Source organism: Palaemon carinicauda, chromosome 7 (genome assembly GCF_036898095.1).
Source record: "Palaemon carinicauda isolate YSFRI2023 chromosome 7, ASM3689809v2, whole genome shotgun sequence".
NCBI classification, from domain to species: domain Eukaryota; kingdom Metazoa; phylum Arthropoda; class Malacostraca; order Decapoda; family Palaemonidae; genus Palaemon; species Palaemon carinicauda.
The window spans coordinates 96,136,769-96,150,991 of NC_090731.1; the positions used below are offsets into that span (position 1 = coordinate 96,136,769).

General features: G+C 36.9%; 1 protein-coding gene across 1 annotated transcript in view; it reads left to right on the forward strand.

Annotated features, from left to right (window-relative positions):
- Zw10 (Zeste-white 10) overlaps nucleotides 1-14,223 on the forward strand; it is a 648,851-nt gene that overhangs the window by 418,534 nt on the left and 216,094 nt on the right. The window contains exon 9 of the mRNA XM_068376802.1: nucleotides 3,584-3,759. Within this exon, the coding sequence (XP_068232903.1) occupies nucleotides 3,584-3,759 (176 nt within the window). The remainder of the gene's footprint in view (nucleotides 1-3,583; nucleotides 3,760-14,223) is intronic.

The window sequence follows — 14,223 nt, forward strand, 5'->3', positions numbered from 1 at the left end:
TTGTGATATGACAGGATTTGAATTTCTTCAAACGGCATGAACTGTGTCTTAAAGGCCAAAGATTCGATAGAAAAAGTTTCAACTTTTTTCCAAGAGGAAGATCTTCAATGGGAAAACGTGTGTGGGGTTTGTACGGATGGGGCACCAGCTATGCTGGGATCGAAATCAGGATTCCAATCGAGAGTGAAAAAGCTAGCACCTCAAGCAAAGGGCTTCCACTGCATGATTCACCAATATGCTCTCGCCAGTAAGACTCTCCCTGCTTCTCTGCAGGAAGTGCTTGAATCTGTAATCAAAATTGTAAATTATATCAAGACTAAAGCACTCAACACTCGCCTATTCAAAGTACTATGTAAAGACATGAATGCTGACCACGAAGTCCTTCTCTTCTACACAGCAGTACGTTGGTTGTCGAAAGGAAACGTTATTAATCGTGTCTTTGAAATGAAAGATGAAATAAAGCTATTTCTGGAGACTCAAGAAAGGAAAGATCTTGTTGTCCTCTTCGAAGATAAAGCATGGAATAAAAGGGTTGCGTACCTAGCCGACATTTTTGACCAGCTGAACAAGCTCAATTTGAAGCTTCAAGGAAGGGAAACACATGTTCTCCTTTTTCAAGATAGTCTTCGGGCCTTTGTTTCCAAACTGCAAAACTTGCGTCGGAAAACCAATCTTGGAAACATCGCTATGTTTGAAAAACTTTTTGGAGTGATGGATGAGTCTCACATCCAACTGGATCAGTTCCTCAAGGATGAGATTACCGAACATCTTCAGTCTCTAGAAAAGGAAGTTAAGTGTTACTTCCCTGAGCTTTCATAGGAACAGGAGGCCCTGGTAAGGAACCCATTTTGTACTGAACTTGATGTATCCAGCATCCCAGATGAAATCCAAGAAGAATATCTGGATCTAAGGAACGACTGACTATTCAGCTCGTGATCTCTTCAAGGTGAAATCCGTGACTCAGTTCTGGTGCGGTATGTATCAGTCATACTCCAAAATCAGAATGATAGCTTTACGTGTCCTTGTTCCATTTGCTTCTACCTACTTGTGTGAAGCAGGATTTTCCACTCTTGTCAATATGAAAACAAAGAATAAGAACAGATTGGATGTTGGAGATGACATGAGACTGGTTTTAACAAACGTTCGGCCACGAATTTCAAAGCTTGCTGCTGAAATGCAACATCAGGCATCCCACTAGCTGGGTTGGATAGCTGTTCAAACCTATGTTAATATTATTTTAAGAAATATATGTTCTCTTTGTGAATTCAGGTTGGACCAATGTGATTTAATTTGCTAATAAATAATTACAGCAATTTTAAATGTTTTCTTAGATGTTTCTTTCCCTCTCCTTAACTTAACAGAAAATAAAAGGAAAATTAAGCTGATGATAGTAAGCCCTAAGTAGGGGGTCGCATGGGTTTCAGATTTTTAGCAAAGGGGTCGCGAGTGCAAAAAGGTTGGGAACCCCTGCTCTAGAGCCTTTAAATATGCGGCCCCGAGACTATACCATATGCTCCCACTAGACATTCGAAATACTGAAAATACCAAGGCTTTCAAGAGGAAACTGAAGACTTTCTTGTTCTCAAAGTGCTTTGATACCATGGATTTGACAATAAACGAGCAATATGCTTTGTGAGGTGTTGAATGCTTTCGAAAAAACATGATAAAATAACTGTGGAGGTCCTGTAGCGAGTAGGATTCTCCTGCTGTGTAGAACCATATAAACAGCCCTTAAAGTAAAGTGAAGTATTTCCCCGGCTATGGCAGACGTTTTGTTCCAGGACCACCTGCAATAGCTGAAAAACTGTAACGTTGATACAGAAATCTACTTTATATTTTTTCATTATTTTTTAGATTGTTAATATTTTTATCCACCAATTTAATCTTATATAAACCCTCCTAATACTCTCATAAATGTGTTATAAAGTTAAAACACTATCTTAAACCAAAACTTACTTTTACTAGATGCATCTTTAAGTATATGTAGGAAAAAAATTACATCCGAACACTCAACGGATATATTGGGCATCCAATCTATGCCATTGACCAAACTATATATCCATTTACTGATGAATATAACTTATAAAAAGGGTGCAGCAAACGTTTAATTACGATACTATCGAGAAACAAATAAAAACAAGAGCCTCCTAGGATGATATAAAAGAGAATTGTTAATGGGAAATTTACATAAATATCTTTCCCCCAAATTCTTGAAGACAAAGTGAAAGATAAAAGGATTATTTAATGGACTGGATGTACTTGTGTAGATTTAAAGAAAAGGACCTTTTAGCAGTAAATTTAATTATTTTGATTAAAAACACTACATTACTTGAAACATGCAATATACAGTAGATGTTCTCCTAGCCACAAATGCAATAATCTGAATTCCCAAAATAAAAAGTAGATGGCTCTTAATCATATCTAATAATAATTGATACAATATTTGCACACAGTATTAGTATTGTATTATGAAATAAAAATAAGTTTTTTTAATGTTTACATTTGTGTAAGATCGTGACAAATGTCTACTTTTTTCAAATTAGCTGATAAGGGTAAAATTCTAAATGATTTTTATCTTACTAAAAGAGAAAATTATTACTTGAACTATAATTTTTGTTTTACCATATAAAAGTATGTAGCTTTTAGTAAGAATACTTTCTAATATTTCATTTACTATCAATTTTAATGGCATATCGAAGTTTAGAGGTGTTTCGTCATCGTTGCCGATGCACTATAATTTTATAGCTTTCCCTTTACGATGCTTGATTAATGTATAAAGCTTAGGAAATTATTGACTTCTTCAAATTCTTTTGTTTGGAATGATTTGGTTTACATTTTTATAAATAAAAAAAAATGTATAATGAAATAATATATCAGTCATATTTTACTTAACATCATTTGTAACAACTACGATGAATGTTTACTATCGCACAAAAGTTGATATGCAGCAAAATAGATTTTCATTAACGATACTTTTATCATTCATTCTCTTTTGGGTTTCTAACTTATTGAACTAGAAGTTGGGTTAAAGAAGTGAAGAAAAAGAGGTTAGTTTATTATAGTTTCATCTCAAAAAAAGGAACTCTCATGATACACGAGATATATGATTAGATCCTTTTTTTTTTTTTGAGTAAAAATTTGTTGCTCACACAGAATGCAAGAGTGCAGGTGTTACAAGTGTATGTGGTATTTTTGTGATTTATTTCATTAACTTTTAGGCCCAAAGAGTATTATTTATAAAAGAATATTTAAAAGATGAAAAATATAAAACTTACCTGCCCTCAGAAAATCATGATATAAAGTGGAGTCCACAATATAGATTTACATATAATACATTTATAACTGCAATTTACTGAGGGAGCAATAGGTGACCTATAATATGGTGAGGCCTTACTGAACAGATTTTTCATTCTGTGCATCATGTTACTATTCTTTATGCAATGATTTCAGGGATGAAAATATATTAATGTTATTGTATTTAGTTATGAATTTAAATTTCTTACAATATTTGAAAAGGATGTAATCCAGTCATTTTATAGTACTGATTTCTATGTATAGGAATTAATCTACTTTTTTCTTTTAGTGCTTCTATGTGTGAGCTTGTAGAATTGATATATGAAACAATGGAAGAGGCATGTACAAGCTCACTGCAGCATGCAGGTCGACTTTTCTACACAGTGAGAAATATTTTGTCTCTATACTGTCATGTGGTCCCCACTGCACATGCATATTCTCTAGCCACCTTGCCTCAACAAGCAGGTATGACTGCCTTCCCAATATCCAGTTCAATATTCGATCTCCCATTTGGTTACTGTATATGAACTGTATCATCCTAAAATCAAATTCATAATTAGAGTGAAAGGTATTGAACATGAAAAATTGAATTGCATTACCCATTAAAAAGTCTTCTAATTTTAAATTTCAGAGCTATCTTTGGCCTTTTGACAATATGGGGTTGTATTCTTATGATCCTTTATAAGAATTATGTTTGAATTTTTATGAAGTTCAATGTTTTTCCCTTACTTAAATGGTCAGATTAATTAGCAAAAGGTATAGAATGAAGGAAAATATTTCATTGCACCTTATTAATACAGTATATTGTATATATTTATCTATGAATGTTACCTTTGAGTCATAAGCTATTAACTTAGAAGGTTAGATTCAGAACCTCATAAAATTAAGAATAATTAATTTGTTCTTTCACATATACAAACTCTTTCTTTAATAGAAGTATGATTTCAGCGAAGCTAAACTCTGCTGTTAAAATCTATAACAAGGTGTCGGTAGTTACTGGTAGGTAAAGTGAGAAAGCCTGGTCTTCCTGCCAGCTACCTGAATAGCCGTTAAGTCATATAGACGTACGCTTGGTGTTCCAAAATTTGCTGATTTTATTTTCATTTTCTACTTTCAGACTGGGTAGTTGCTGTGTGCTACTGATGTAGAGGATCCTTATATAGGTGCGGAACCTTCATGACCAAGTTGGCCGTAGATCCCCATTCCTTGTGCCCTTCTTGCAGGGGTCATGACTTCTTACAGTCATCTCCCTGTGAGGAATGTAAATAGCGGTCCCTCTAAGGGAAGTAGAAGAAAGAAGAAGGCCAAGCAAGATTTCTTGCCTTTGGAGGCCTTCTTCAAAGTATAAGAAATCTGCCAGGCCTCCTCTTTCTCCCACTGGTACTCTGGCTTCTGATCCTTCATTGTCACCTTCCTTCAGAGGGAAGGCTATGAAAGACAACGATATTGATTTAACCTCAGTACATAGTCTTTTATAAATATACAGTATTATGTAAATCTATATTACGGACACCTGTTATATTACAAGTTTCTGAGGGTCGATAATTTTTTTATTTTTATATTTGAATTATTTTTTTTTTTGTTAAAAATAGTTTTTGGGCCTGAAGGTTAATAACGTAAATTATAGTAATCCCTTCTCTATCGTGGGTGCCCTTGATCTGTTCAAGGACCTCCCTGTGATAGCTGATAAATCATGAAGTAGTTACAGAAATCTACAGTATATTTTTTTTCTCATTTTTGGGGTTAAAGTGCTTTATGTTTTCTAGGGACATTCCTGTTTGAGCCAAAGAACAGAGAATCCAATATAACCTGATTACGGAAAAGAAAAATTGTTCGCCCGCTCTATGGCCAGTGTCCCTTGCGGACGGTCCTCTTAAGTAGGGTTTCAGTAGGTTAACGTGTACTTTCCTTCAATTTGTCCTTCTTCCTGGGGTTTCAATAACGTAGGTCAGGTCACTGATCTCCAAAATATTGAATGGTCCTTGTACTTGTTGGTGAGTGGGAATATCCTTATCGGCAAGAAAACTAATACCTATTGTCCTACCAAAAACTGTTTCTCCTTACTTTTCACATCTAACCTTTTCTTCATTTTTTCTTGACTCGTCCTAAGATTTTCTAGGGAAAATTTCCTTATCCCGCCGATCCTTTTCCTCAAATTCTTGACATATTCTCCATCCGTTTCCTCTCGTTCTTTCCATTTTTCTGCTAACATTTTAATTGGTCCTCGTACTTCTCGTCCAAATACCATTTCATTCGGGCTACATCCCATGCTTTATTGATAAGCACTACGTACCTCAAATAACATCAACGGTAGTCCGATGTCCCAGTCATTCCCTGTTTCGTTGCAGAACATCGTTAACATATTTTTCAGTTTGCTGAAACCTCTTTAATGCACCTTGGGTCTCCGGATGATAAGCGGTTGATAGTTGTTGTTTCACATCCAACAGTTTCATTACGTCCTGAGACAGTTATGACGTGAAATTCGTTCCTCGGTTACTTTGAACAATTTCCAGAATACCAAACTTAGTAAAAAAGTCTAGCAACTTCTCGGCCATTATTTTGGCACTGATGTTCCTGACGTGTATGGCCTCTGGGTATCTCGTCACTAGACACATGTAGGTTAACATATATTCATGACCTTTTTTCGTCCTTGGTAAAGGTCCCGCAATGTTAATCATTACCTTGCTGAAGGGTTCTCCTCGCACTTCTATCGGGTGTAGGGGAGCTTTCTTAATGTACTCGTTTGGCTTTCCAGCCATCTGACATATGTGAGATGCACGTCAAAATTGGCCCACGTCCTTATGCATTCCATGCCAGAAAAAGTGTTATAATCTTCTCCGTCGTCTTCCTTATCCCCATATATCCTATCCCGTGTGCTACGTTGATCACCTGTCTTCTCAATGGTGCAGGAATCAATATCTGACGGTATATCCCCTTTTCGGCATTTCAGGGATATCGGCGGGTCTATGCTTCCTCATAAGCAACCCATCTTTGAGATAATAACAGGTCATAGACTGCTGTGCCTCCGTCTCAACCACCCCACAGTACAATAACTCTGTTACCATTGTAATCCTATCAGCCTTTTCCTTCTCACTTGTCCTACTTCTAATGCTGAGTTTTCTATTTCTTCCAGGTTCATTTCTTCTTTGTCTTCTTGTCCACTTATCTGTTGTTCCTCTTCTCTCAGACTTACTCGGGAAGTCACCTCTTGCGTACCGTCAAGGGAATCCTCTTCCTTGGAAAACAAATCCTGCAAGTTCACCGACCCTTCGGTTTCTTTTTCTTCTTCAACAGCCACTTTCTTTGTCATACTCCTAGTCGTCACACAACTGGGAAACAGATATGGGTAGTCCTTCTCGAGTTCAGTTGTAGGACTATACTTCAATGGTTTCTTCGTTACAATGAGACAAGGCACTAACGGTGTTCCACCAACCTCATTACCCAGCAGGACTTCTACTCCTTCAACAGCCAATGAATCCTTTACCGCAAAATCAAAATTACCTGTTACCAACTCGCATGACAGTTTCAAACAACAAATAGGACTAATCTCTTCACCTCCTATTCCCTTCAAAATAACCAAGTCTCCTGTGAGAGACTCTTCCACCAGCAGGTGTACTCCTTTTATCACCATACTATGGTTGCAACCTGTGTTGCACAATATCTTGACAGGGGTTTGCTCACTCCCGTCTATTGCTGCTAACATACCTCCATAAATATATGGTTTAAAGGCATCCACGCTGTTTGGGTTTGTAATGTTCGTCGTGTAAACGTTGGCTGGTTTATTTTCCTCTTCGTCCTTTCCCGATTGTTTTTTCGTCTTCGCATTCTGTGAAGTCGAATTATCTTTAATCACTTGGGCGACTGCTTTCAGTTGGTTTGACAAACATTCCTTACCGATATGGCCTCTCTTGCCACGCTTAAAACAGACAATATTAACCTTCTGCATGTCTTTCACGATACTTGAAGGAGGGCGATTCGACGATTGTTGCCATGGTACTTTCACATTCTTGCGTAGGGACAGTACCAGTGCTACTAACGCTGTAACTAATAAAACTTGTTTACATAATTATTACTGAACTGGTTTCCATGGTTCTGTGAATACTTGGCACTTGGTCGAAACGACGGTTGAAGCTTCATACCCGAAGAGGGTTTACGACTGATAATATAATCTTCATTCAGCGAAGTGGCTTTATCACTTTTCTTCACCTCTCTCTCTCAAGTACTTTCAAATATGTTCAGGAATTCCTTGTAGATATTGTTTCAGTACTATCAATTCTTCTAAAATCAGCTATCTCCCTCACGTTAACAGCCTCTGTCTATCTCTTAAAACATCGTCGAACCTTCTAAGCGTAATCCAGGAAAGTCATTTTCTTGTCCTTCCTCAGACTTCGGAACTTTTCATTATAATATTCAGGGGACATCTGATACACTTGCAGCATGCTCCTCTTCACTTTATACTCCTTCCTCTAGTCCTGAGATAAGAACAGGTAAGCACTGCAGTTTTTCCCCAAAGTGTATACTCTGCAATAACACAGACCATTTATCTTCGGGCCATTTTATTGTCGATGCGACCATTTCAAAATGATTGAAGAATTCGTCAGGAGCCTCTTCTGTGAACTTTGGAATTAACCTCTGGTCGTTCGTTACATTAAACCTGGGATCTTGCATAGCAGGGGTCGCCTCTGTCTGCGTTGCCGACCGTGCACGAGCATGTCTTGCTTCTTCTATCTCTTTTTCTTCTCGTATTGCTTTCATTTCCCTTGCGTTTTTTGCGATGTCTCGGGCTTCTTCTTCCCGTCTTGCTTCCATTTCTGTCGCATGTCGTGCTTCTTCTTTCTGTCTGTCTTCCCGTCTTCTCTCTCTTTCTTCTAGTTCTGCCATCATCTTCAGCTTAACCAAATTCTCTTCTGCTGCAATTCGTCGAATCTCAGCCTCTACATCCCTTTCTGCTTTCATGCCTTCAGTTTGTTGGTCAGCTGGTCTTTGCTTCGCTACAAATTCTTCTTCAGCCTCATCCAACAATCCACGAGCTGCTACAATATCTTGTTCTGACAATTTTCCCGAGTTTATCAACAGTTCTAAGGCTAGACACTTGATTTGGGCTTTAATCATAACACTCGTTGCATGGCCACCACATGCCATTAAAATAGAGCCACTGAGCTTTAGTTACATTAGCTTCTGACAACTCCTGTACCTTTGGGTTTTTCAAAAGCTCTTGGATATTAAACTGTGCCAACTTGTACTTTTACAAGAAAAAAAAAGTATCCTAACAATACACAGAATCCTATCAGCTTTTCATTGTTCGAACCTTCAATCAAAACATAGCCCTGTTATCACCAATATTTAAAACAGACTCACTCGATCCCAAAGGTCTGGCCACCAAAAATATTATATTATGATCCCGTGGTCTGGGAACCAAAATATATAAATTATATAATACAGCTGGCAAGCTACACAACCTCTCGAGTTCCAAACTCACCTGTTTGTTTTAACATTGATCTGTTATATTTGAAAATATTAATACCCAAGCTCTGAGACAATTATATAATTCCCAGACAGCAATATATAAAAACACTGAATATCCAAAGGTCTCTTAAATACACTCAAAACAAAACTAGGACCATCTGGGAAGTATATTCTCGCTGTGCTGATTATGGAAACTGCATAGTACCTCACCAATGTATGATAAATTCTTAATATTCTCAAGCAGGTAAACCAAACAACTAACTAACAATGAACGAACAAATGGATTTTTCTGATAACGACCCCTTTATTAGTCTAAGGAAAATTCTGTCGATGACATAGGAACTATAAAGAACCACTCTACTGATCCTCAAAAATCAAGTAATTTGGGTAACACAAGGAAACTGCGAATCCTTCATGTTACACAAATTCCAATAGTGACAAATTATGATGAGCTATATAGAGCATTTGAGTCCTATGGATTAATAGATGAAATAATGATAAAACTTGAAGCTGAAAAATGCATTTTATGGATATCATATAATAGTCATGATGAGGTATTTGATAAAATATGTAATATTAAGCATATTAAATTTGATCAATTATTTATCAGCAGTGCTCTTTTTAATGAAGTATCAAAAGACTTGTATGTAAATAAACCTGCTGACTGGTTTGAAAAATATGTTGATGTAGTTATAACTTCACAGAGAAAGCTTGTTGTTGACCCGAAAGGTGGTACAGGGAATTACTTTACATATGCAAAATATTTCAGAAAAAAAGTAGGATCTATCACACTTGGAGATATACCTTGCTTTGGAAAAAATAATTACCTCGTCTATGTCAAATCGTACACACATTCCATATTACTGTCTAATTTGAAGACAAGTAATGACAATATTACATTAGATGTCAAACCGCACAAATTTTATTTATGTAAGTGGAATAGTCTTCTATGAAGACCTGTATGAAATTACAGAGGAGATACTGGCCATGTGTCCATTAATGTAGGTAGTAGGTTGGCCAGGGCACCAGCCACCCGTTGAGATACTACCCCTAGAGCGTTATGGGGTCTTTTGACTGGCCAGATGGTACTACATTGGATCTTTCTCTCCAGTTATGGTTCATTTTCCCTTTGCCTACACACATCCACACTGAATAGTCTGGCCTATTCTTTACATATTCTCCTTTGCCCTCATACATCTGACAGCACAGATTACCAAACAATTCTTCTTCACCCAAGGGGTAACTGCACTAATTGTCCAGTGACCACTTTCCTCTTGGTAAGGGTAGAAGGACACTCCAAAATCAAACCATTGTTCTCTAGTCTTGGGTAGTGCCATAGCCTCTGTACCATGGTCTTCCACTGTCTTGGGTTAGAGTTCTCTTGCTTGAGGGTACACTCGAGCACACTATTCTATCTTATTTCTCTTCCTCTTGTTTTGTTATAGTTTTTATATTTTATATAGGAGATATTTATTTTAATGTTACTCTTCTTAAAATACTTTATTTTCCTTTTTTTTCCTTTCCTCACTGGGCTATTTTCTGTGTTGGAGCCTCTGGGCTTATAGCAATCTGCATTTCCAACTAGGGTTGTAGCTTAGCAAGTAATAAAAATAATAAAAAGGGCATAAAATTATAAATACTTTCCATGATGCTAATGTACTTTTCCAAAGTATTATTGAAAGTGAAAGGAATGAAGTTGGACTTTTCAAACAGAAGCCACTGCAAGGTTTCAGTTGTTTTAAAGAAAAAAGTGTATTTGCTGCAAATCTTACCATGAAGAGGTTACACTTAAGACCAGGTGTTTGAACTGCAAGCCAAATCATAAATATACTGATAATTCAAGCTATATAAGTTGGAAAAAGCTACCCTCAACAAATCCAGTGTAGCACACATATATGTGAGATATGCCCAAAGACTACTGAATATATCAAGCAGCTATGCAAAAGCATTAAAATCAAGACTAAATTTACCACAGGAGACATCAAACCCACTTAGTAATGCCAGTAGTTCTAGAAAAAAGATGTATACTATCTAATGATAAAATACTGCTTGACAGTGTAAGCATATTGCCTCCTGAGTCTTTGCCATGGTGTATTAACACTGGGGCATTGCCCATCTCTGTACAACCTTTTCCCCCATTATAAACAATAGTACAAACCTCTCTCATGCTCTGTCCTTGCCTGGAATAAAAAACTGTCAATGGGAAGACCTCATCCAACATGTCTTCCAGAAATAATCCATAGTTTTCCAAACCATTTTGCAATGGAATTGTCTGGGTTTAAGGGCCAAATATGAAGAACTTAAGCTCCTGTATGTCTACAGGATAGCAAGCTTGATGCTGACACTCCATGTCCTCGAGAGTATGTTAGCTATAGGACACCATATGATCAACAAATAGGGAGCCATGGCTGAAGTCTTACATATGTTCTCCGAAATGTTCCCAAATATCTTGACCCATTTGTACCCCTCTGTAGGCAATGGCTGTACAAATTGATGTAGGGAGAAAATACACAATTTGCTCTCCATATTTGCCTCCTAATGACAACATCTCGTATATTGATATAGTAGAAGTGATTCCACAACTCCCTCAACCTTTTTTCTTGTTGGGGGATTTTAATAGTAGACATCCTTTATAGGGCAATGTTTTAGCAAACACAAGGGGCCATATTATATCAATAATTATTTAAAATGAAGATATGTGACTACTTACCACAGGAGAGCCCACAAACTTCCATGTTCAGACAGGTACCTTGTCATGCATTCATCTATCAATTACAAGCTCAAATTGCCTTCTTGATTTCGATAGGAGGACATTAGATGATTGGCATACTAGTCATCATGCACCAATCATAAACACCAACAATGGTCCACCTTTACAGAGATCGCCACGATGGAATCTTGAGAAGGCAGACTGGGATAGATTTCATGATCTGAGTGAGATTGAAGATAATGCAGAGCAGTTTGAGAATATTGATGATGCCATAAACTTGCTGAATGGAACCCTCCATGCAGCAGGAGTCAATTCAATACCCTAAACAACAGGGATATTCAAACCACAACCAGTCCCGTGGTGGTCTTCAAAACTACTGCCCCTCACAGAGCCAAATGAAGGTCTTTGACTCGATTGCGCAAGATGCTGTACCGAGGAGAATTTAATTATATACAAGAAATGTAGAGCACAGTTCCGTCATGCCATGAAAGAAGCTAGATGCCATCTTGGGTGTCTTTAGTTTCCTCCATTAACTGTAGAACACCACCATCTTCTGTATGGAGGAAAGTAAAAAAGATGGCAGGCAAATTCACCACATACCCACTACCAGTTTTGTGGCTGATCATTTCTCAAATGTATCTTGGAAGTGTGAAGCATCTCCTGGTCACCAGTATAAGAGCATTAATGAAAAGAAATTTTTTGATTTTGCAACAGTAAGGGAAGTCATACAATTCTCCTTTTACTGAAAGAGATTTTGATTCCGCAATTGTTGCATGTAATGATACAGCTCTTAACCTGATGGAATTCCATATGCAATGATTAAACATGTATCTGTTAATACCAAGCTATTTATTTTAAGCATTATTAACAGAATATGGTATGATCATAGTTATCCAAGTGTTTGGGAACTAGCCATTATTTTAGCCTTTTTAAAAACCTTTTAAGGATAAGTTTTTAGCAGGAAACTATTGACCAATTGCATTGACATCTTGTTTATGTAAGATCATGGAGAAGATGGTCAATGCAAGACCTATATGGTACCTGGGAAAGAAGGGTATTTTATCAACTATCCAATGGGGATTTAGAAAAATGCACTTGACTGATGTGTTGATACGACTTGAGTCCTCTATTTATGAAGCCTTTATTTAAAAACAGCACCATGTAACAGTCTTTTTTTTTTATCTCAAGCATGTGATACTGCATGGAGATATGGTATACTTAAAACCATTCATAGTTTGGGATTACGAGGAGAGCTACCATTCTTCATTCAATCATTTATTTCATATAGATTTTCTCAAGTGAGAGTTGGGTAAACTCTATCAGAGAGAAAATGTCAGGAAGAAGAATCTCCCACAGTAGTATGCTAAGTGTTACCCTATTTGCACTAGCAATTACAGTAATGGGATATCCTCTGTCATTCCTCAAAATATTCTCTCAACACTTTTTTGTAGATAATCTCTGCATATCATTTGCTGGAGCTAGAATGGCAATGGTTGAGAGAAAACTACAACTCGCAATTGACAAAATTATTCAGTGGGCTGATATAAATGGGTTAAAGATTTTGACAAGCAAAACTACTGTTGTCCATTTCTGTTGTATTTGGGGAGTACATCCAGACCCTAATATCTACATCAAAGGTCAACAGATTCCATGTGCAAGTGGAACAAGGTTTTTAGGCTTGATATTTGATTGTAGGCTTACATAGGTTCCTCATTTAAAATCATTGAAAGTAAAATGTCTTGATGCTTTGAAGCTTTTGAAAGTTTTTGTGCCATACATTATGAGGCGCAGACTACAAAACTATTTTAAGGTTATACAATGTCTTGATTTTTTCAAAAATTAGTCATGGGTGTGAGATATCCTCCTCAGCCACCCCAAGTCAACTAAAGATTTTAGATTCTATACACCATACTGGTATCAGATAGGCAACAGGAGCATTTAGAACTTTGCCTATTCCAAGATTCCTTGTTGACGCTTGAGAATTACCGTTAGATCATTACCGAAAGTCTTCTATTATTCGGTATTGGTTTAGGTTGCAAAGGCTTCCTAATTCTTTAGTCTGTCAGACTGCAAGCTTTGTGAAGCACTCAACATACTTTAAGATGCACCCAAAATCCCCTCAACCCTATGGTTTTCTGGTGAAACAACTGATAGACAGACTTGATGCAGTTAAAACTAAGGTGCTTCCATTTAAGGTATTATCAAAGCCTCCATGGAAATTACTAAAGGTATATTTTTGTAAATATTTTATTGGAGTTAAAAAAGAATATGATCGACTTAGAAGCTAGGTCTCTTTTTATGGAACATGCTGCACAACATAAGGAATCAGCTTTTATAAATATTGATGGCTCCAAATCTGATGCTGGCATTGGATTTGGAGTATATAGTAATGCTTTTAATTGTAGAGGTGCACTTCCTCTAACAGTTTCCATATATAGAGATAAACTATAAGGCATACTAACCGGTATTGAGAAAATAGCGTCACCAGACGATGGCAATTTTACCCCTTTTAGTGATGCGAGAAGTGTCCTATAAGCTTTAAAAGTCTTTAGTTCCAATAATCCTTTAGTTTTAAATATTTTATATTGGCTTTTAATTATTTGTATGAAAGGTATAACAGTTAAGTTTTGTTTGGTTCTGGCACATGTAGGTGTGTCTGGAAATGAGAAGGCAGATTTACTGGCAAACAATGCTGCAGCTGAGTTGTTACTAAGAAGGTATCCCATTCCCAGTAATGATTTTTTACCTACAAT